General features: G+C 34.1%; 4 protein-coding genes across 5 annotated transcripts; 1 reads left to right on the forward strand and 3 right to left on the reverse strand.

Moving 5' to 3' along the window:
* Positions 1 to 481: 481 nt before the first annotated feature.
* On the reverse strand, positions 482 to 5192 carry BOR4 (HCO3- transporter family). Of its 2 annotated transcripts, XM_078978454.1 has the most exons (14): positions 4987 to 5192; positions 4772 to 4877; positions 4555 to 4637; positions 4254 to 4446; positions 4040 to 4178; positions 3772 to 3937; positions 3515 to 3681; positions 3263 to 3436; positions 2732 to 2827; positions 2531 to 2647; positions 2122 to 2444; positions 1763 to 2042; positions 1536 to 1673; positions 482 to 1104 (listed from the first exon to the last, which is right to left on the reverse strand). In XM_078978454.1, exons 1-14 carry the CDS (start codon positions 5003 to 5005, stop codon positions 1072 to 1074), a joined length of 2034 nt encoding a protein of 677 aa, XP_078834580.1. In that variant the 5' UTR covers positions 5006 to 5192; the 3' UTR covers positions 482 to 1071. The 2 variants fall into 2 exon arrangements, 1 of the variants encoding a protein (XP_078834580.1); XR_013676589.1 differs by lacking the exons at positions 4555 to 4637; positions 4772 to 4877; positions 4987 to 5192 and having other exon boundaries at positions 482 to 886; positions 1007 to 1104; positions 4254 to 4453.
* Positions 5193 to 9436: 4244 nt separating this feature from the next.
* LOC145030016 (uncharacterized) lies at positions 9437 to 12700 on the reverse strand. Its single transcript, XM_078978460.1, has 7 exons — positions 12142 to 12700; positions 11590 to 11725; positions 11341 to 11422; positions 11077 to 11255; positions 10682 to 10819; positions 10447 to 10586; positions 9437 to 10093 (listed from the first exon to the last, which is right to left on the reverse strand). Exons 1-7 carry the CDS (start codon positions 12257 to 12259, stop codon positions 9873 to 9875), a joined length of 1014 nt encoding a protein of 337 aa, XP_078834586.1. The 5' UTR covers positions 12260 to 12700; the 3' UTR covers positions 9437 to 9872.
* Positions 12701 to 15481: 2781 nt separating this feature from the next.
* On the forward strand, positions 15482 to 16804 carry LOC145030029 (putative histone H2A variant 3). Its single transcript, XM_078978467.1, has 2 exons — positions 15482 to 15785; positions 16359 to 16804. The coding sequence occupies exons 1-2, from the start codon at positions 15666 to 15668 to the stop codon at positions 16653 to 16655; spliced, it is 417 nt and encodes a 138-aa protein (XP_078834593.1). The 5' UTR covers positions 15482 to 15665; the 3' UTR covers positions 16656 to 16804.
* A 32-nt stretch (positions 16805 to 16836) lies between these two features.
* On the reverse strand, positions 16837 to 19926 carry LOC145030023 (alpha/beta-Hydrolases superfamily protein). Its single transcript, XM_078978465.1, has 7 exons — positions 19289 to 19926; positions 18814 to 19121; positions 18103 to 18738; positions 17888 to 18016; positions 17590 to 17793; positions 17135 to 17335; positions 16837 to 17047 (listed from the first exon to the last, which is right to left on the reverse strand). Exons 1-7 carry the CDS (start codon positions 19557 to 19559, stop codon positions 16934 to 16936), a joined length of 1863 nt encoding a protein of 620 aa, XP_078834591.1. The 5' UTR covers positions 19560 to 19926; the 3' UTR covers positions 16837 to 16933.
* Positions 19927 to 23305: the final 3379 nt, after the last annotated feature.

The following is a 23305-nucleotide window of genomic DNA, read 5'->3' on the forward strand; positions in this document are numbered from 1 at the left end:
ATTAAGTTCAAGGCTAAGAAGGCTTCTTGACACATGGGGTCTTCCATTTTTTGGTTATAAATGCAGTAAATAACATTGTACTTTGAATTTATAGTTTTTTTTTCCTTTTTTTAAAAAAAAAATGGTTTGTTTCTTTTTTTTTTTTCAAAAAAGAAACACCAACTAGCAATGTACTTTGAGTTTTATGTTGTCACTTGAGGGGCAAAGTTTTGATTGGTCCTTCCATAGTTGTTGGTATATGAGGGATATTCATATAATTTTACGTCTTATGATCTTATTTAAAATGACATTTTATTTTCTTTGAGTCTATTTCATTTTTTTAATTAAAATTACATTGTTTGTTTTTACTATGTAATTCACATTCAACCTATGAAAAACATGATCACCTACACTAGTTGATTATTTCGTTGTTATAAGCTTTATTTTGTACCTTCTAATTTTTCTTATTTTAGAACACTTCTAATAATAGATTATTAACCTCTAAAACAACACAAAAGGTACATATATAAATACAATTGTACACAAATGTGACTATTCAAGAAAACATTTGCACTAAAAATGGTGTATTGGATTGCAACTTGCAAGCACCACCTTGAGTGTATACGTAATGTTAAAGAAACCAATCCCAAGCTCCAGTTTCTCAAGGTTGGCTATAAGATTTAGACCTAATTATGATTTTATGAATCCAAAACTTATAAATGCTAATAGGATCCACATCTATTAATTGTTGGTTAGGCATGTGTAGTACTATTTCATGACATTGTTGATTAGGCTTATGTGCCATATAAGTACTATTGCTTACACTTTCTTTGAACATCCTCTATATATAGTTCTATTTCATCCAACTCCTGCTAGTTGTGCATAATACCCCCCATATATAGTAAATCTGGAAGAAAAACAACATACAAAGTGCACGAGCCTTGAGCCTTCATATTATAAACTTCATCGAACCCGTTTCAAACAAAAAATTTGTATGTAAGCAGCACGATGGAGGGTTGAACCTTACGTGGGTCTAGCATCATTAGTATTGATTGTAGTTTCTTTGAGCATCATCAATAGTTTTATTCTGCCTCACTCGGGCTGGATAACATCACCGGGGTAAATCTAAAAAGAACACAAAAAATGCACTATGCTTTATGTTAAGTTTTACTTTAAATTGTTTGGGATCCAAATGGATCTTGACCCGACCCGACCCGACCCGACCTGGCATGACAAACTGAAAAATGCGCTAAGGTTTATGTTAAGTCTGATTTTCAATATCATCAATAGTATCTTGATTTTAGTATGACGTGTGACTTATATAGATGGAAAGCTCTTAATGGGGCTCCACTCGTGATGCCAATTTTTCTGTTTTGGCCTTAGATTTCAAGATTCTCCAATTTATGCTCATTTCCCGTTTTAATTTATTTTTTTCTATAGTTGTAAAATCTCATGCTTTCCTTTATTTCCGAAAATCACATTACCGAAAAACAATTTTCATTTCTCATTTTTCGTTTTCAGTTTTCATTTTCAGTTTACAGTTAAAAAAACCATACCTGGGTTCGTTTATCTTCGTTGAAGCTAAGATTTCGAATCTTGATCTCGCCTCTATTTGTAGTCATTTCATCTAATATTTCAGCATGACACACCGTCACTTCATCTTCATCGTTCTTGCTATCAACACCATCGATTTCCTGATTATATATTCATGTATCTTCTCATGAATTTATAAAATAAGAAAAAACGATACGCTAAGTGAGAAACATCATATGAGCAAACGTACCCTAAGACTAAAGCTGGTATGTCGTGATGGACCACCCACAGTTTCTTCATACTCGGCTGCATCCAGTTCACTCAAATGATAAGGGTGAAACAGCTTTGGTAGAATGTGTTGTCGTATGGTTATCAGAAGGAAGAATGGAACAGGGAAAAGAATCCCCGCAATAGGTATCCATGTTACACCGAAACACGTAAGGAAATACACAATCTGGAAGATCGTGAACATGACAATGGTTCTATATGGCACAGATTCAACAAAAGAAGCATGAACCCTTTCAAGAACCCTGACAAATTTTGATAACATTGATATAAGTAATAAGGATGACTTGGAATGCAAGAATGAAATGTTAATTGTTAACTCACTTGTATCTTCGACTATGGGGAACGAAAATAAGCAAGATTCTTTCCCAGAATTGGTTTCCAGGAAGACTGTCGATGGCCATGTAAGCAAAATATCCCCATAAAACCGATGTGGGTATCAATTTTATTAAGGGCATGGCACATATAGACACTGCTAAGAGAATCGACTGTAGAAAGTTGCTGACCCTTTGCTCATTGACACGAACAGGTAAGTAGGCATCGATGTGTTTCTCAGGATCAAATTTCTCCTTCATGTTTTTTCCTTCGATTTCTACATTCATGACTGCTTCCTGCAAGTCTCGTAGTTCTTTAACTATTACATTTGTCTGCAATGAAACAAAACCAATTGAAAAGATTCAAGGAGATCGAAATTGAAGATAATGCTTGTACGAATAATAGATGGAAATTTTACAATTGGGGAGTTGTCGATTTCTATGAACACGTTTTGCATCTTGTTGTACATTTCAGAATTACTAGCTTTCTGTTTTATGCTTTCATTGGCACTCTCCACCATCTTCTTTTTGATAAACTAGAAGTAAACCATTTAAAATCCATTAGTGAATGCAGAAATCAAATGTTAAGGAATAATTTTCCCCCTTAGATGATCACTTACCTGTCTTTTAAGAACTGCTAGGCTTTTAGAGTGCATGGGGGACTGAGGCAAGACACCATTTGACGGGGGTAGTCCAATTAATCCACAAAGCAATGTCTAGGAAAAAAGATTAAATAATACAAGAAGTTAAAGTTTGAGGGCTAACAAGGGTAAGGGGTTGTTCCTTTTTTACCTTAATGAGCTTAACGGGTTAAGCACTTAATCATGACTGTTTCTTTTATACTTAATATGGACAGAATGACTTAATGGATTAAGGCATTAAGCATAAATTACTTGGCTTAATGAATTAAGATGCTAATCATTTACCTATTTTTCTTTCTTTGTTTTCCCTCCCAACTTATCTCACGTCCATGAATATTGTGAATGACTGAAATCTAACTTTTGGTATGTAAAGGCAAAATGATCATTTAGTTTCATTAAGACGGTTTATTTAGTCTAGAAAAAGAAACTTAATGGGAATTAAAAGAAAAAAAAAAAAAAAAACAGCCCCTAAATCAAGATCCATAATAACAATAAATAATTGCTAGGTACCATAAATCCAAGTAGGAAAACGTCATAATGATAAGCTGATGGATTCTTGAGACTGAATTCTTTTTGTTGAGCCAATTGTGAAGCAACACTATGATCAAAGAAATAAAGCCCGGCTATCATAACAGCCGGGATGAAGGCAGCCAAGATATAAACCGGAGGAACCTTGCCCATGTCCTACAAGTCATTATAAGAAACTAAATATTATGCTGCAAAAAAATCCACCAAATTAAACAGAAATTTGCAAAGATGTACCTTGATTACAGTCCAATGGTATAAAGATTCAGAATCCCATAAGAGTGGGCTTAAGAGCCTTCTTGGAACACCAGATGGAATTTTGCTTGGTACACAGAAAGAGAGTGCTGTCCACACTACAACCATCAATGGAACCCCATAGTCTGCTATGAAGCTTCTAACACACCCTGTATTGAGTATTAACAACAATAACTAACCACATGTTAAGATGATATAGAAAATAGCTAAGCCACCAGGATGCAATAAACTTGATATACCTGCTCCATACATCCAGGATCTTGCTCTCCTACTTCTTAATGCAGTGTATAGAAGTCCAAACGAAAATATAATACCAAGCAAGCCATTAGTGTAAAGCCACTGAAATTGATCTTTGAGTAAATTTGGTTCATCAGATTTGGGAGTTTTGAACTCGCTCACCAGTCCCTAGTCAACAAAACCAGAATTAGTCTAAAGTCTAAACAAACTTGAAATATTTTCTCAAATTATCATCATCGGAACCTTTTTTTTTTCTACATGGCTAAATACCTTGATGGCCTCTTGAATGAAAAGTACAGAAATTAACATCCCAAATGTTTCCCCTGCAATCCTCGTGAATCTAGTGATAATAGCACAAGCGTTGAAAATCGCCAAAAGAAACAAGAGTAGAGCTGTCCATGTGCATACCCTACAAAAGTTGTATATACATTAATTGGTATCAACATATTCAAAATTGGAAGATGAAAGAATTTGTGAATATTACCATCCTGCCCAAGCTAAGAATAGTTGTTGACCCAAATCTTGCCTTCCTTTAGCAAAATTATACAAGTATGTATACATTATGATTGTAGGTTCTGCAACTCCAAGTATAAGAAGAGGTTGACCACCAAGAATAGAGTGTATGATGCCACATATAGCAGTAGAAGCCAAAGTCTCCACAGTGCTCAAGCTTCCATCTAGATATTATATATATGTAAAAAAAAAAATGATACTTTTGTTGATATACAAAAACATAAATGTTTTTATACATGGAGAGTTAAAAGATGGTTAAGAAAGTGTCGTGCCTGTATCTCTGCTAAGTTGCTCTCCAAAAGCAATGACGGGAAGTGCAGAAGCAAAGAAAATGTAAGCTGTTGGAGCTAATATCCTACAATGTCATTGAAAGTTCAGAATCGATTAAAAGGGTAGTATAATTTTCTATATGTTGATGGAAAATTAAGATTAAAAGATAGTAAGTGTATTGAAATGAACATTTAGATCAGTTAAGTATATATAACTTACCCAATTCCGGACTTAATACCATCAATCCAATCTTGTTTGTAACACGATGCTCTTCCTCTAATGTCCCTTGCTATCCCTCTGAATGGAGATTTCATGTTCTCCATTCCTGATATCATTGAAAAACAATCCCATCAGTTTTTACTTTCAGTAAAACTATATATAAATAATAAAATAAAAAAAGAAGATATTGTTTTATCATCAGATTTCATGTTCACCATTCCTAATATCATCCATAATATAAACAGTAGGAGCAATGAGTTTAGAAGTTGGAAAATTTCAAGGCAGAAAGCTCCTTCTTAAAGCGTCCGCCATGCGCGGATAGGTCAGGATCCAGTGCGCACAGCTTCACATTGTTACCGTCTACAACTGGTCCCAGCCAATAGTTAACAGCCATTTCTTTGACGACGTGCGAAGTGGAAACTTTCAAACCCTTTCGCCAATAACTTATAAATTTTGTAAACAAGAGACATACATTTCAATTTAAATATTATGTAACAAATTAATCAACTCTAGTGATACAAGCAAATTTTGGGCCCTGTGCAAATAAAAAAATGAGGCTTCATTGGGCCGGGCCTGTATACCTAGAAAATTAAACAATTTTTAATCAACTAATTTTCTATGTAACAAGTTAATCGATTATTAAGGTGCTGTTTGTTTTTTCTGAGGTAAAATGTCTGCAGTCTGCGGACCACATCTGTAAACCTCTGCAGTAGAACAGGTGGACCAAACGTCTGCAGTCTGAAAAAAGAAGACTGTTTGTTTTTTTAACATCTGCGAGCTATTAAAATAAACTGAAATCTAAATAAACTGATTTTTTAAAACTTCAAAGCGAATTTTTTATATATTTTTATGACTTTATTATAAATATATAACGAATCTAGATCAACTTTTATGTATTATTATATAAAAAATAAAAATAAAAATGGTATTAATTCATATACATATTTGATAAAAACCAACAACTTTGATTGCAAAGTTATAACTAAACATTATAATTAGTGATCAAAGAATTTGATACATAAATAGATGGAAATAAACTTCGATTTTTTCAAATAAATCTATTAAAAACGTACGATAAATATTTTCTCGAGAAATTGATGATACTCTATTAAATAAAGTTTTACAAAATTTTGGCAAAAAAATATAAGAATATATTATGATTTTTTTTTTCATATTTATATAAACAACTTCAACGACTATTATTATAATAAATTTTTATTTATAAATTTGTTAAAAATATCATGTTTGTATCGTCAAATGTTTTTTTTTAAGTTTTGTAATTTTTTTTTCATATTGTTTATCATTAATAAAGTTGGAAAAAATATAAATTAAAAAAAAAAACTTAAAAAAAATAAAAATATATATATGTTTTTTTAAGCTAGAAGATGTCTGAAGATGTTAGAAGACTCTGGTCCACATCTGCGCCAAGAAGAGGACGCGCAGACATTTTTAGGTCTGCAATCTTCAAAAAAACAAACAGTCTGCGAAGACTAATATCTACGCGTGGTCTGCGCGGCGCAGACAGAAGACGTCTCGCAGATCTGTAGACAAAAAACAAACACTACCTAAGTTTTTGTACGTATAACAACTTTTATTATAGTGGCAATAATGGATCCAGAACAAAAATATTGGAGTCCGTAATATAATTAATGTAATATGAATGGTATTATTTTAAAATTTTAAAATTAAAGTATTTATTCTAAATTAAATGGTGGGACCACCAGGATCAAGCCTTTTGTAATTATTTTTCTTCTTTTTTGCTTTCTCTCTTCCGATACGAGGTTGTGTTTCATTCTTTTTTTTAGCTGGTATCATCTTAACATTATCGTCATATAAATCAATACAAAAGGTTATGGTCCTACTTATTCATTTGACTTTTGGGAGTAGGAGTTTTTATTTTTTATAATCTATGTAAATTTCTTTGTAGAGGAAAGTTTAACAGTAAACACATACATAAGGCTCGAAAAAACACTATAGTACATATATTTCTATAAAAGAAATTCCTATATGCAATCAACTCTATAAAATTTAATGGAACATATATAAATATTTATTTAAGAATTATACAACTTTTTCATTTTCCCCGTTAAAGGGTTCAAAGGTCATTGAACTTCAAATATATTAGATTTCATCTAATGAATGATAATGAGGCTTGCTGCCTCATTCAACTCTTCCATTGTTGATATTCTAAAGTTTGTTGCAAAAATCAAAGTTATTTAGTCTTTCACGTCTGAAAGAAAAGTCTTACTATTTTTCTATGTATAGAAATTTATTAGATGTCTAAAATAAAATTCAAACTTATAATCAGTTTGATCTTCTAATGTTGTAATCATGGAATGCTTGTGACCACATGACTAAATGTATAATGTCTATTGTTGAAGATTACAAAAGAAAAAGAATATTGCTTTTGGAAATCTTTCCCATTGTATTTGAAAGCAACTTATCATTATTTTTGTATAAAGTATGAATTGTTATTAATAGATGTTTCATAATGGACAAGTTTATTTTGGTTAACGAATCCAAATAAGTACTTAATTCTTATTAAAATGAGCCTAGTTGATATGGTCACAGTAATATGTGGTTTTACTAATCAACTACTCCGCACATAATAATTTTTTTGTCGTACACAATAATTTATACTTTGGATGATTATACAATTTGTATATTGTACAACCTATAATACATAAATTGTTATGTATAACAAAAATTTATTATGTATATTGGAATACATTATGGACAACTTTCCATTGGTTTGATCCATTTAGCTCATATAGATTATTTTCTTGTGTATTGGAAAGAAATATAGATAATTATGTTTCTATTTTAACTTTTAATAGATAAATCTAATGTATATCACACATTCTTTCTCAAAATAGCAACATCAAAATACCAAAGAAAGGAGTAAATTACATGAATGGTCCCTATGGTTTGAGTAATTTGCGCGTTTGGTCCCTAACTTATTTTTTTAACTCGGAAGGTCCCTACTGATTGTTTTTATTACGTGTCTGGTCCCTATTGTTTGTTTTTATTATGCGCTTGGTCCCTGTCATACCTAAAAAGACTATTATTTAAATAGGAAAAAATAATGCAGTACGTAAGGTAAGGTGAGAAGGGTGAGATTAGGGGTGTGTTTATTTAAATAAATTAAAAAATAAAGGGAAAAATAGATTTTTTAAGTAAGATAGGGACCAAGCGCGTAACAAAAACAAACAGTAGGGACCTTCCGAGTTAAAAAAAATAAGTTAGGGACCAAACGTGCAAATTACCCTAAACCATAGGGACCATTCGTGTAATTTACTCCAAAGAAAATTGACAACTTAGATTTATAATCGGTGGTAGTCATTAATTCCAAAATATTTGGAGGATAATTGTTTTATGGTTCTTTCCATCGTTCAAGTTTGCAATATAACAACAAAGAGGAACTATCACCCAACTGAAAAACTTGAAGAGAAAATGTTCAAGTTGCAAAGTTAGCAACTTGATTAAAGTAAAAAGCTTTTAGGAAGAAAAAAGTTAGATTTGTACAGACTACAGAATATTATATGTCGACCCCCGGTTTGGGCCATGTGGAGAGTCGATACCCACTTGTATAGCAATCACCAATTGTTGTTTGTTTAGAAACAAATGAGACAAGAGGGGCAAGCCAATCCAAACAAAATATCCATATCTTAGTTTGACACATTGTAGGCCTAGTGAACTGGCAGTAGGCTATATTTTATTACCATGATCCATATTTTCTGAAATATAATAAGTGGGCATCATTTGTTATCCGGCTCGATCATTTAATAAAATCAAAAACAAATTTTAAAGATTCTGTTTTTTAATTACATGTAGTTTTTTTTTAAACATATATAAAAAGACATTGGACATTGCATATCATTTTGGGTGATTTGTATATAAGGTATGTTTTTTGCCGATAACTAGAAACCACAACTTTTATTTGTGTAGAAGTATTCAATAAAAATAGTTATTTAAAGTATATAAAATGAAAGTTTAGTTTTTACCCACAATTGAAAATTTTTAGTTCAAGTTTTCTCTTAAAATCTAAAAGTTATAAATTATTAAAAACTCTCAAAAGCTAGTCATGGAATATCACTATAAAAAATCACATCAATTTATCATCATATTCTTAAAAAACCAAACCAGCGAGCGTGTTTGACACAGATCGTTTGAAAACTTCTAGCGTTTGATAAAATGCTTCATGTTGAACAGAAAATATTGTTTGGCACCATAATTTTAACGTTTAGTTTAAACAAAACGTTTCAAATCCAAATGTTACTTCATATAGCGTTTAACAAAACGCTACAGGATACAAGCTATCTCCTACCTGCTACCAACTAATTTTACTGAACATGCCCTATGTCTATTGTCTCAAAACGGTTTTTTTCGGTTAAAATTTTTTCTCAATTTTATTTTTGTTCAGTTTTTTTACACTCCCTATACAAAAACTTTGAAACATCATCACCTAGCAACAAGCTTGGCATTCTGTTTTTATTGCAGAAACACAATTACAAGCAACATTCAAAAAACTGATCCGACTATTTTGGTGACTATAGTCGGTTTCGTAAATAGCTTTATCACCCAATTCTTATCACAGATAACACAGCTATAAGTCTATAAACATAGATGGCGTATTTCTTTAAACGTTTTAAAATATGGAACCCGTAGACCAAAGTCAACAAATCATTATATTCAAGAAAGATCTTCAACAAAGGAGGGTTGTTCACGTGCATATCTTCAATCGATTACACACAACACACAATACAATCTGTTTTGTTCTGTCCTATGTCATCCTTACTTTCAAGGCACTGGATTAAAAATTCGACAACTTTTAGACCAACTAAGAGAATGACAGAAAACTTACTAACTATTTAAAGCAATCATAATCGATTTGAGACGGGATGCAACTTTCAACACATAACCCAATTATACGTATAAAATCACAAGAAAAAAAGACCACGGAAGGAAATCAAACCCTGTGTTTGAAGGAGGATACTCAACTTTCAAGTGATTCAACAAAACATATGTTACTACTGGTTAGATTAATAATATAACCTGAACATGAACATGAAGATGAACATGAACATGAACATGATTCTTCTTAGTCTTTGTTGGCAACATGTAAATCCTCCAGCTTTGATGCAACCACTTCAAGGGGTGAAGGTGAAGAGTGCTTGTTTGGGCCATTTAAAGCAGTTGTGGGTGTGGGTGGCTGCGTCTGCCATATTCTTACGGTTCCATCTTCTGAGCCGGATGCATATGATTCACCTCCCGGTGAGAAGCGTACAGAATGGACCGGACCATGGTGACCTTTGCAGATTGCTACAAACACAAATAAATAAATAAATAAATAAAACAATGTACTCTAATTAATCTTAACCTTTTTATCCCACTATCGCTACAAACACAACAAACTTTCATTGTCTTCTCTTATTATAGCATCATACTTTCATTGCTTTCTATTATATCATTGTACTTCCAATTTTTTTGTTTTGAAAAAAATCTACCCAATTATAACTCTGTAATTTCCATTTGTTATATCTATCCAATTATAATAGCGAAAGTTCATTTGTATTTAGATGAAATTGTTAAAATGCTAGATTTTTCAATGTACAATGTTGTAATAGGAAAAAAATAAGATGATAAAAACAACAAAATGTAAGAAATTTGCTTACCAATCTCTTCGCCAGTATTAAAATCAAAGAGACGAATCCACATGTCTTCCCCTCCAGCAATAAACTTATTACCAAACTTTGGTTCCAATGATGCTGATTCCACAGTACATGGCATATCATAGCTTTTAACCAGTCCAAAACTAAAAGCAAAAAAAAAAAAAAAAGGATTTTAAAATTTATGAGATATGTATTTTTTACAGATTATAGAAATTGAGAGAGTTTATTTACAACTTACTGATTTGCATCCCAGAACTTGACACTAGATCCATCTGCAGTGGTAATATAACGTCCATCTTTACTTACTTCAGCACTTGTCACAGATGATTTTGTTTCTAGTGTATGGACAATTTTGCCACTTCTCACATCCCATAGCCTAAATATTTATTACATGTGTCAAAATGGCCAGATTTGCTCAAAACATATAAAGTTTTAGGGCAGGTCAATGCAAGTTGATTTGACCCATTAACACTTTTTTATTCATTTTTTGAATTTTATTAGTAACTTCTAGGGCAAAAATAAAACATTATTTTTTGCAATCAAAACCACAGAAGTTCCCAGCAATTAATTAACCATTTTGACCTAATATATCCAGTTTCATAACAGTTATGAAGTATTGAGTTAATTGCATACCTTACACCTCCTGAATCAGAGCAAGAGCTTAATATAGTTTGGTCACTATGAAGCCATGCAACCGTCCTCACAGATCCAGGGCTAGACTTCTCAACTTCCCGTGGGGGTGCATCCGGACGATTTAAATCAAATATACGAAGTATCTTCTCAAAACCACCCGTCAGAAGAAGATGTGTATCCTATATATTAAACAAGATTTGTTATTTTTTATATTATTTATAAAAACAAAAAAAATCACGTTTTTAGGTAAAAATATGAAATTACCTCGGAGAAGGAACATGCCCGAACAATATGTTTGTGGTCAAATGAGTGTAATTCATCCCCAGTTAATGCATCCCATATTTTCCTGCAAAAAGACAGATCAATTATATTAAAAGCATGTTACAATTTCAATTTATCAATAACAAGTACAGAAAAATTCTTTTTGAAGTGTGCATTCTAGTGACAATAATTATTGTTTCATGATCTTTTATACCATATACAAATTAGATAAGAAAATGTTTGACTACATACGCAGTGAAATCAGCAGATGCTGAAGCAGCACGAAGGGCGTTAGTGTCCAAACAGCAACTCCACACTGCACCTTTATGCCCCTCAAAAGTTCCAATCCAGTCCCCAGTCTCTCCATTTCTAAGCATAGGAGTGGAATCTGGAAGACAAATCTATGATTGCTTAAAACAAAGGTTTGTGATGTAATTTCACATTTATCACAGTAATCAACTATCTTACAAGTTAGTAACTTACAACTACTTTTCACCTAAAAACCGATTAGTTTGACCCTCATAATCAGAAAAACAAAACAACAACCAAATTATCAAAACACTCACAACTGATATAAGCCTCCTAGCCATTAAAGATACTATAACTATACTATAAAAGACAAAGTTATGATCATTCAACAACAATAACATGTAGGCATTTAAGAACAAAAACTGGAATCGAGTTTCACTTAATTACAGCATGATCCTTTCAACATTTATATTAGAGCAATGAAGTGAAAGACAGATGTATTTCATAGAGCAATAATATCATGAAGCAAAATACAGAGCTCAAAACACGACATACCCTTGCTGGCACTGATGAGGAAAAACCCATCTGGAGTAATCGGGCTGTAAAACAAATCCACCACCGGGCGAGAATGACCATGGCATACAAGAGGGACAGCCACTTTCTTCTTATCCATTATATCTCTTAAATACTAAAACTACACAAATTAAAACCTAAAATACGATCTTTTTTTAGTTTCAAACCCAAATCACAGTCCTCGATCCTAATTCTAGAAATCAAGGACTTATAGCCTATAAATCGACAACTGACCTACAAAAACTCGCACAATTGCCTGAACAAAATGTCTGATGTTCGTATCAATAAACAAAATCTTACAGAAATACTTTATAATATACGTGTAGAATACGAGGTAATGACGACAATCAACGCAGGTGGGAAACCTAATTTTTGAAGTTCTGATCGCTTCTGTCTGATGAATCCACACCTCCTAAACCCAACATCAATGGAGAATAGATCAAACTATTTATGTGAATCAAAACTAAGAAAAAAAGGAAAAAATATATATAATACTAAGATATTAAGATATGCGTATAGAGGGCTAGGCGCAAGGCTGCCGTTGAGGCATTGCCTGAATTTATAGTGTCCAAGCTCGGGCTTTTCTTTCTCGGTGATGGTCCCTAATGTTTCATGGCTGTGTCATTAAACCCCCTTAACCTTTTGAGTATCCATCTATAGTCCGTGTTTCTTTTATTTACAAACATACCTCCTGTCTTCATCTATAATCAATTAATCACACTAAAAAGTCGATTTGTCTTAGAGAGGGGGGTCGGGAATGGATTCCCCCGCATCCACTGTGTCTCCCTGTTTTTCGAGATTTTGGGGATGAGGCTCACCTTTAATGATGATACTATACAACATTTTCAAGATTGTGTCGTGTACCATTCTCATGCCCATCTCCTAATTGAAATCCTCGGGGCTCGAACTCTAAACCCATATATTAGGAAGCTTCTTACCTAGTAAATCACTATGTTCATGGTTTAATTTATGTATTATATAATGATATATTGATTTGCATACTCGTTATATTTTATTTCATATATGTTGTATCCCGTTATGAATCCAAATCACCATAATCATTTATACATAAATTTCAACATCTTTATAAATGATTATAAATTTTTATAATAGGTCACTATTAACATGCATTGCATAAAAGAGAAAGTGAAAAATTAAATTGAATTGTATGACAAATGTAAAAGAGTTTATGTTAAAACAATTTGCAGTTAATTTTAAATAACATAATACAAAATGTGATAAGCATCTAAACACTTTGTATTACTTCTTAACATATTTAATTCATTTTATTAATATCATCTCCCTATAGTTTACTCGTTGAGCTTCTTAACCATACATTAAAGCTTTATGAGAAAGTGTTTGAAACTAGAATAAGACAAATCGCATTAGTAGCTAAAACCCAATCCAGCTTCATGCCTGGGAGGTCCACGACTGAGGCAATCCATATATTTAGATGTCTTAGGGAGAAGCTTGAGAAAGAAATAAGGGCCTTCATATAGTGTCTAACCTAAAAAATCCATGTGATAGTGTTCCAAAGGAGACTATCTGGATGAATTGGGAGCTATAAAGGTCTAAAGGTGTTATATTAGGGTCATACACAACATGTGTCCGAACTACAGTTAGCGATATAGAGTCTTCCCCTATCGGAATTGGGCTTCTCCTAATTTCGTCACTTAGCCCTTACATGTTTCCCTAACTATGGATGAAGTATCACACGATATGTATGGAGAAGTACTATGATGTATGCTTTTTCATGCGATATTGTATAGGTTTGCATAGACTATGATTGAGTTAAATACTAGGTTGGACACCTAGGGAAGGGGTGTTAAGAGAAAAAGGACTTACGATCAACACAAGTAAGATTAGGTATATTAGGTGAAATTTTTTATGGGGGGAGAATGGAAAAGGGGTAGAAGTTTTGTATTGATGAGCAAATCCTACAACTGAATGAAAGCTTCAAGTACCTGGGGTTTATGATTCATATGGATTGGGTGTTGAGGATAATGTTACTCACCGTATTAAGGGAGGATAAATAAAATGGAGAGTAGACATTAAAGTCTTATGTGATAATAAGGTCCCATTGAAACTTAAGTGGGGATTCTATAGGGGTTGTAAGGTCGACTGTGTTGTATGTATTTGAATATTGGTCGACTAAGAAGGATCATGAGAGGAAAATAAAAGGTTGTTGAAATGAGGATGTATAGTGGATTTGTAGTAGAACCCTATTGGACCAAGTTCCAAACTTGATTATTAGAAACTCGTTATGAATGGTGATAATCAACGAGAATTTAAAGGAAGGAAGATTGTGGTGATATGGACATGTCTGTATGAGATAACTAATTATTACTATTAAGATGATGGAGGTAATTATTATGGGTGGGGAGAGGATGAAAGGACTCCAACGAAGAAAATGAATAGAAAAAGTGATGTTAGACCTGGAGGAGGTGGGTCGTTATGAGGACATGACTTCAAATAAAATGGTGTGGACACATATGGTCATAGAGTTGAGTAGTATATGAATAATCCTACGAGTTTAGCCCTTGTTTGTACCTTTAGTCCTTCAAGTGGGCTTTTGTTTGTGCTGGATGTGAATCTGACGCTTGTTCCCTCTTACTATATACATGTATCTGCTAAAAACTATTCAAAGTCTGTAATTAGTGTTTTCTACATGCTTTATTATTATAAATTTGCTTAAATTGCCCGTACATGTAAACCTTTCACCTTTTAGGGTGACCTTTGTTTATGTTTGCATCCATATTTCAATCATTTGCTTTCCATCTTGTTATATGTTGTATTTGATATTAATTGATCGCGATATTATGTCATGTGTTTATTCCATGTATTATATCTATTGTTTGCTTAAGTGTCATATATTTATATAATTTACACATGTCTACCATACCCTCCTTATATCTATATTTACTGTTTATACCTTCTTTTTCTTTAGTCGTTTTATTTTTCTTATATGCGAGATGGCGGACCAATGTGTGTTATGAAGAAGATCTTAGTCAACAAGACACATTTAACTATTTTAATTATTTAATTACTCGTTTTTATTTTTCTTTTATGAAAGATGACAGATTAATATGTAAGAGTCTTAGACACACAATTTGACCATTTTTTAATTGTTTGTTGGAGTTTGGGAGTAGGTTTGGCTGCCCACCATCTTATCTCCCATGTACTTTATTCTTATGAGACTCGGGTTATGTTGTTGTTGTATGACTAATATATCATAGAGACTTTTTAAGAAGATGGATCAAAATCGTATATTTAGTAAATAACAAGGACTCAAGTGCTATATACGAACATATAATGATATAATTCAACAATAGAGTCCGATCGTCTTCCGATTCTTCGAGACCCTCTTCTTTCACCATCTCTGTACATAAATATCTCAGTCCGTTGTACTCGAACTTGCTAATCGAAAGACATTAATCGTCCCAGAGAGATCCAGCGAACGGAAACGCTAATTCGGCCGGAGGATTCCTTATTCAAGTGGCGGGAAAATGTCGGGAAAAGGAGCAAAAGGTCTGATAATGGGGAAAGCATCTGCAGTGAATGGATCAAGCAACAGAGATAAAGACAAGAAGAAATCCGTCACTCGCTCTTCGCGCGCCGGTCTTCAGGTCACATCTCTCTCCCTTCTCTCTCTGTATGTGTGTGTATAACATATACCCAAAACAAACACACGCAAACGTATGTATGTATATCAAATGAATACTAGTGATTACTGGAAGTAAAATACATTTTCGAAGACTCTGTTGACCTCATTCCAGTTGTAATCAGTAGCTGCAGAGTCTGAGATCTAGTCCGATGAGTTTGTCTACGCGAACTGTTTTTCATGAGAATCGATCCGTTCATCTCCGACACGGAGGTTGTCTTGCGATTTTATTCAAAATCAAGTTAATTTGACTTTTTACACACTTCTAACACTCTGTTCTTCTTACACACGATCGAAGCTATACGAATGGTTTTCTTCGCAAAATCCAAACACAACTGTGTAGATATGCATTAATGAATAGTTATAGACACGTATCTGATCTCGATTAATTTTTGTAGAAATACTTCTTTGCTTTCTAAAAAGAACAACGGTTAAGTTTTTTCACATCAAAGTGGTTTTGTTAAAAATATATTTTAATTATAGTACTTTGCTATACTATTTGAATGAGTTAGTGATTCGATGATTTCGATCTGTGCAGTTTCCTGTGGGTAGAGTTCATCGTCTTCTGAAGATGAGAGCTATGTCTAATGGAAGAGTTGGAGCAACTGCTGCAGTCTACACAGCAGCTATACTAGAATACCTCACAGCTGAAGTGCTTGAATTAGCTGGAAATGCAAGCAAAGATTTAAAAGTGAAGCGTATAACACCAAGGCATCTGCAACTTGCTATCAGAGGTGATGAAGAGTTAGACACACTCATAAAAGGAACCATCGCTGGTGGTGGCGTTATTCCTCACATCCACAAATCACTCATCAACAAATCCTCCAAAGAGTAAAGTGTGTCACCTTATATGTATTTCCGTTGTATCTTTTTTTTTTTTTTTTTTTTTTTTTTTTTTGCTGTTTTCAATGAACTAAGAACCATGTTTTGAAGATTTTCATGAATCTAATTTCAAAATTCAAAATCTCATATTCACAGATTTTATGTGATGTAGTAAAAGAAGCTTAAACCAGATGAGTCCAAAAACTAGATTACAATAAATAACAGGAGAAAGAACCTTTTGAGGTGTGAAATGAGTTACAACTTCTATGAATTTTCATGTATAAAACAAAACTATTTATCTGCTTTACTTAACAGTTTGCTGATGAAGGGTAACATTGCTGCAAGCAGCACCTTTGGGCACTCCTCATGAGGCAGATGACCACAACTTGATATTGCAACTAGTGTCTGCAAAAATATAACATTTGATTATTTTGTCATAAAACTATATAAAGAAAATTATAAGGAATGGTGCTAGATTTGTTATATACTCACAGAATTTACAAATTTAGATGACATGGCTTGAACAGATTTTAGAGGTACAAGGGCGTCTTCAGCTCCTGCAATGACCAAAACCGGGGTGTCTTTCACTGCTTTTACTAATAAGGATGCATTTTGCTCTGAGAGGACTGTATCAGATGATAATCTACCAATTTCATACAAGGCTTCATCCCAACCTTCTACACATAGTGGAGCCTACATCATAACTCCCAATTAGAATACCATAAAAAGATATACGCCTAGTATGCAAGAATTAGCATTCCAGTTTTACTGGTTTGTTTATTATAGCAACCTACTTTTGTTTCTCTCTATTACAACATCATATTCTGAAAATTTCACCTAATTATAGCAATGTCATTTAGACATTGTGCCATTTTCATTGCTATAATATGGTAAAATCTTCAAAGTACAATGCCATTTTCAAGGTTTTATGTTTTTGTATAATATACCTTGTAGAGGCTTAGCACATCGGTTGTTAGCTTGGTAGCATCATACCATGCTCTTCGATTAAAAACTTGACAAATTTCTGTCCGAAGTAGAGAATGAACCAAATGCTTCTTTCCTAAAGAAGTGCGCATCAGTATTCTAGCCAACCCAGGAACCACTTCTCTTGACAAACTTACTGTCAGCAAAACCACCCCCTTAATTTCCACCTGTAGAACAATTTGCTTTTCACTAATCTCAAAACTTATAACTTAATAAAAAAAACAAAGATTGTTGGCATGCATAAATTTTATATAAGCTTACATCAACAGAGCTTAATGATGACTGGACCCTTTGTGCTGCCTTTAATGCGAGCAAGCCTCCATCATCATGACCAACAAGCACAATGGAAGAAAGCCCAATCTCTTTACAGAAAGAAATAAGCATGTCCACCTGGAAATTATTTTGAATACGAAATTAAGATAAAACTCTTGTACTGTGTTTGGCATGCACTGGACTGAGACTGATGTGGACGTTACCTGGGTATCAAGCATGTAAGGATTGGGTAATTTATTAGCCTCCCAATCCTCTCGCCTTGGTCTAGAGGTCAAACCCCAACCAGGACGATCAAAAGAAGCAACAATACAATTCACCTGTCGAGATAACAAACCCATTACATGCCTCCATGAAAAGACTCCCCCTCCAAAACCATGCACCAAAACAATCCCAAACTGCCTATTAACTTCACAAACTTTTTGACCAAATCTATCCTCATTAGTTCCTTCATTATCTTCAGAAAATACAGGGGAACTCGTGCCATCTAGTAATGGAGCGTAAAGAGAAGAATCTTGAATTTGAATGCTATAACTCCTTCGAAGATGATGTTGTGTCTTTGAAATTGCACGTAAAGATGGATTTTCAAGAAGAGTTGTAGAGGATAAAGTGCGAGAAGGTGGAGTAGGTGTGCAAAGTTTGTAGTGGATGCTCAAATCATTCCAAACCATGAATAAACTATCCACATCAGCTAGTAATCTAACTGGAAACTCTCCATGGCTATGACCTACACGTTTTCTTCTGATTTCATTGTCACTTTTCTGTGCCCTGTCAGCAGCAGGAGTTGAAGATCTTGAAACTTTAGCATAACCGATTGAAAATAAAATTTGGCTCAAAAACACCTGCGTTGTTAAGTAGAAACAAAATCATTCAAAAAAGATGCATATATGATCATATAAGTTACTATTATAACGTACCGATTCAGGATCAACTCGGTTGAACATGAGCTTCCTTCGAGCTCTGCAACTTGTTCGATAAGCAATAACAGTATGACCAAGAGCAAAAACAACAGATGATAAGAACAATACATGCATTCCCCATGACCTTTTCAGATGAAGCCTTTGTTTTGAAAGAGAAGATGAGGCTTCAGCTTCAAGCTGGGAATTGACTGTGAAGACACACGCTTTAACTGATAGAACAAGTACTGAGAAAATGGAGCATAATGTCACTGTTCCAAGATATTGGCCATGTGAGAGCACAGGGCCATCGTACATCATATAAACACCTACAGTCACAAAGAAATTTTAGATAAAGCTCTTCTAGTTTCTAACTAAAGTTAAAAGTTCAAGCTCGTGCTGAAAACAGCAGAAAATAATGCAAAATGCATAGTCATGTATAATGTATTGATGATTAGGAATGAAAAAAAATGCAGGATTAATCAAAGTTGCGTACAGGTGATAATGAGAGATCTGATAGCGGAAACCACAGGAACGTCGATCAATGAACTTCTGAAATCGTATCTACGCAAATGTTCCTTGAAACTGTAGCATCTAAAGCAGGTAAAGCTCGAAATTAGAACAGAAGGAACCAATATATCACCAATCGCAACCAAAATTGGAAGCCATAGGATCAATAACGACGCCAGCATCACAATTAAGAAATGTAGTGTCCGTATAAATCTCCGTATCTTCTCAAATGATCCTCCCTTTTTTCCGGCAGCCATGGTTGTTCGAATTTCTCAAGTTTTCTCTAATTATGATAATCGTTGTTTCAGGTAGGTCCAGGAGTGTTACGAGATTGAAGAACCAGAAACGTGAAAACCCTAGCCGATGCCAGAACAAACGGCGGCGTATCAGCCATTTGACGCTCGCCGGTGAATTAATGAACGTCCTCTCTTTTCTCCTATGTGTCTTAAGGTTTTAAATGGAAAAGAGTGTTATATCCATGGCTAGGGTTTGGTAGAAATGCTTGAAATCTGGTAGAAAATGGAAAAAAGGGAATCTGAAAAAGCTTCGTGTTGTCTATGAAACAGAGAGACGACGAAGTCTGGTAAATTTCGACGGAGGAGCTCTTTTGTTGTGATTCTCGTTTTCCAGTGAACCGGTGCATATTTTTATTATTAAAAAATTAAAATAATATAATAAAAAGAATATGCACTTTATGTCAATTTTTGTTGAGATATTCGAAGGATGTCAAAACTGAAATCCAACGTAGAATCGGGTATAAAAGATTGTGATTATAAAATCAAATAAACAAGATCTTATAAAAAATTTACATAGTTATAAGTTTAAAACATGAAAATGCATTTCCATATTGGTTGATCGTAAGAACATATCATGACATTAAGATTTTACAAAAATGACAACATTTAATCATTTACGATTCACAAAGTGTAAAAAACTGGTAAATAGTACGGACCGATTGGCAGTTGGCTAAAGATTTTGATAAAATGGGATTACATCGGATTATGTTTTTACGATCACGATATGCCAAACTCGATACTACTACTATCTATATCATTTTTCAGAGTTACAATAGTAGGATCTAGATAAGTATACACAAGTATTTCGATATAACCATAATTTGTTTTTGGATCTAACAAATGTCCACTTATTCCATCAAAAAGGGTCCATGAGTTAGTGTGTAACATCCCAAAATCACAATAAAATTTTTTATTTTTAATTTAGTAAAATCATTATTTTTTTAAAAACAACCAAGTCAAAAACAAAGTATTAAATAAAAATATCCCATCATCATAGTGTAACAAAATCTCCCAAACATATCATCGAAGGATGTCACACATTTGCTTTCTCCCGATCATTTGAAGTACCTGAACCATGAAACTTAAACTATAAGTCTAAACTTAGTGAGTTTTCCCAAAGTATCACACACAACCAATACAGATAACATAATGCATATATGAGCCTTCAGTCTGACTAGACCAGCTCGTAGGCCTACAACATATCTGGACCGCTCTTCGGGCCTTCGGCATGACTGGAGTGCCTTACATGCCTTCAGTTTATTCGGACTAGCATAGGTATCTTCGCATTCAACACAAAGTAGGACCGCCTCAACCTAACAAACCATAACATGTCGATCTATACAATAACAATCAATAATCGACAACGCATGTAATCATACAAATCTACCAATCGAACGCATACTCAATGAACACAGGTAATCATACAGATTTATCAATCTATCATATACTCAACATAACATCAATCCAATATATAAGGATAAATAATCCAGTGTGCCGACATTGGTGCTTTCGACCAACAAGTACAGTCACAAAAACTCACCTTACAGTCTAAAAAGATAGTTAAACACATCACGTCTCTAATTGTTGACTCTACATGTCACTTATATAACAAACAAAGATCTAGTCTCAAACTACTGCTCAAAATACCCCTAAGTCAAACTTGTTCAAAATCATGGTCAAGGTCAAGGTCAAAAAGTCAAAGATTTCCTTTTAGGTTGTGTACGCACAACGTACTCCCCTCTACGCCCAATGTAGAGGGTATCTTGCAAGATTACAAGCTTGAACCCTAGTACGCGCAGTGTACCTCCATGTATGCCCAGTGTACCAGAGTTAAACCCAAACTTTTCCATTAAGATCTTGTTTCATTAAGCCAAGCCACCAAACTTCATATCCATGTAAAATGGGGCGTCTTAATGGATAAAGTCTCTGACTTTATCTATTTTCATGCATTCAAGAGGGTAAAAGCTCAAACTCTTGGTCCCAAAGTTATCCAAAATCCCAAAACTCTTGCATGGCTCAAAGAGAATGCCAAAGCTCTCATTTTTATGAATCTATGAACTCAAAACTACATGACATGTACCTGTAGTAGCTCATATTCCACTAGATTAAAAAATGAGACCAAAAATGTACACAAACTCTAAACTAGCAAGATCTAAGCAACTTGCTCATCAAGATTCGAACTTTATACATCCAAATGATGCTTAAGGGTGAGATACTTCTGGATCTAGATAGTCTTGAGCTTCCAAGGTGGTTTCCTTTCCTTTTTATCCTTCAAGAACACCACAAAGCACTCTTTCATGCTCAAAATGCACACACAAAGAAATTAAGGTTTGCTAGGTACGAAGATCCATCAAGCAATCCCCATTCTTCAGTTTGGCACTCTTCTAGACCTTTGTAAGTCTCCAAGACCTGATTTTTATCATTTAAAGCTGTTAGATCTTGATTTTTGTCCCTTTCGTTCCTTATTCTTGAATGTTGCAATGGTTGGATCTCATAAAGTTTGCAACTTTATGAATCTACAGGTCAAGGTGACCTAGTAGTATCTTGGATCTGGTATATAATCAGGTTTTGATGTCATGCATACAGATTAGTCATTTTGACCTAATATGACATGTATGTCTAAAAAGCACCAACCTTTGGGATGGTTTAAGTGTTAGAATTACTTTTAGAAAGGATAGACTTCAGACCTTAAGTATTAAGGGTATTTTGGTTAAGCCCTTGCATTATCAAGCTTGTAATTTGGTTTTTTGGATCTTTTTGGTAGTCCTAATGGATAACGTTGAAAAATTTACCCTTCTTAATCACATTTTGGTCTAGATATGAGCTTTGGAGCTCTTGAAGTAAAAAAGGCAGTTGAATGTATTAAGTTGTTGGAACTCAGGTGAACACAATGTGTTGGCTAAGGTTTTCCCAACTATTTGGATGCTCACAGAACACAGCGTGGCCAAGGGGAACACAGCGTATTGGGTCAACATGGACTGTTGACCTTGACCGTTGACTTTGACCAAGTTGGACCTTGAGGGTATTTTGGGATCTTAATTAAATTGGTCACTTGATGTAGGTATCGTGTAGGGAGTTGAGATTCGGAGTCGGGCCTCACCAATTATGTTCAGTTTGCGTGGTGAGTTTTTATCACTATACTTACGGGTCGAAGGCACCAAGACCATCCCTTTTATATTGTTATCCCGGTCTATCGTATGATCGTATACTATAGTGATCTGTTAGATCTGTATATGTGATCTGTTAGATCTGCATCCTGGTAGATAGGATGATGATATGCTTAGTGATCTGTTTGATCTGTCTGTTTGTTTACTAACTGGTTATCTGTATGCTTATCTATTATATGTGCACATGTTTAGTCGGTGGTTGAGGCTTCACTGCTTTGTACGTAAGCCAACAGGTCGGGGCATTCCAACCCGATGGTTGAGGGCCTAGGGTATTCCTTATTGAGGATGATTGGACTCATAGTATGTTAGCATTCCAACCCGATGGTTGAGGTCCTAGGGTATTCCAACCCAGTGGTTAATTGGATCCATAATATGTTGGCATTCCAACCCGATGGTTGACTGGATCCATAGTATGCTTCTTTTATATATGTGTTATTTGCTGTGTGTGGGTATTTTGGGGGAACTCACTAAGAATTAGGCTTACAGTTTTGGGTTATGTTTCAGGTACCTCAGATGATTGCGGAAAGGCGAAGGCGTGAT

The sequence above is a fragment of the Lactuca saligna genome, chromosome 1 (assembly GCF_052625555.1).
Source record: "Lactuca saligna cultivar CGN05327 chromosome 1, ASM5262555v1, whole genome shotgun sequence".
Taxonomy (NCBI): domain Eukaryota; kingdom Viridiplantae; phylum Streptophyta; class Magnoliopsida; order Asterales; family Asteraceae; genus Lactuca; species Lactuca saligna.

Coding starts and splice junctions, on each gene's coding strand:
- BOR4 (XM_078978454.1), bottom strand. Junction 4,179..4,253: donor TTCTTAGCTTGGGCAGGATG/GTAATATTCACA, acceptor CAACTTTTGTAG/GGTATGCACATGGACAGCTC. Junction 2,445..2,530: donor AAATCGACAACTCCCCAATT/GTAAAATTTCCA, acceptor GTTTCATTGCAG/ACAAATGTAATAGTTAAAGA.
- LOC145030016 (XM_078978460.1), bottom strand. CDS start 12,259: ATGGATAAGAAGAAAGTGGCTGTCCCTCTTGTATGCCATGGTCATTCT. Junction 11,726..12,141: donor CCTCATCAGTGCCAGCAAGG/GTATGTCGTGTT, acceptor TTTGTCTTCCAG/ATTCCACTCCTATGCTTAGA. Junction 10,094..10,446: donor TAATACTGGCGAAGAGATTG/GTAAGCAAATTT, acceptor TTGTGTTTGTAG/CAATCTGCAAAGGTCACCAT.
- LOC145030029 (XM_078978467.1), top strand. CDS start 15,666: ATGTCGGGAAAAGGAGCAAAAGGTCTGATAATGGGGAAAGCATCTGCA. Junction 15,786..16,358: donor CTTCGCGCGCCGGTCTTCAG/GTCACATCTCTC, acceptor CGATCTGTGCAG/TTTCCTGTGGGTAGAGTTCA.
- LOC145030023 (XM_078978465.1), bottom strand. CDS start 19,559: ATGGCTGCCGGAAAAAAGGGAGGATCATTTGAGAAGATACGGAGATTT. Junction 18,017..18,102: donor CTTACATGCTTGATACCCAG/GTAACGTCCACA, acceptor AATAATTTCCAG/GTGGACATGCTTATTTCTTT. Junction 17,336..17,589: donor ATGTGCTAAGCCTCTACAAG/GTATATTATACA, acceptor GTTATGATGTAG/GCTCCACTATGTGTAGAAGG.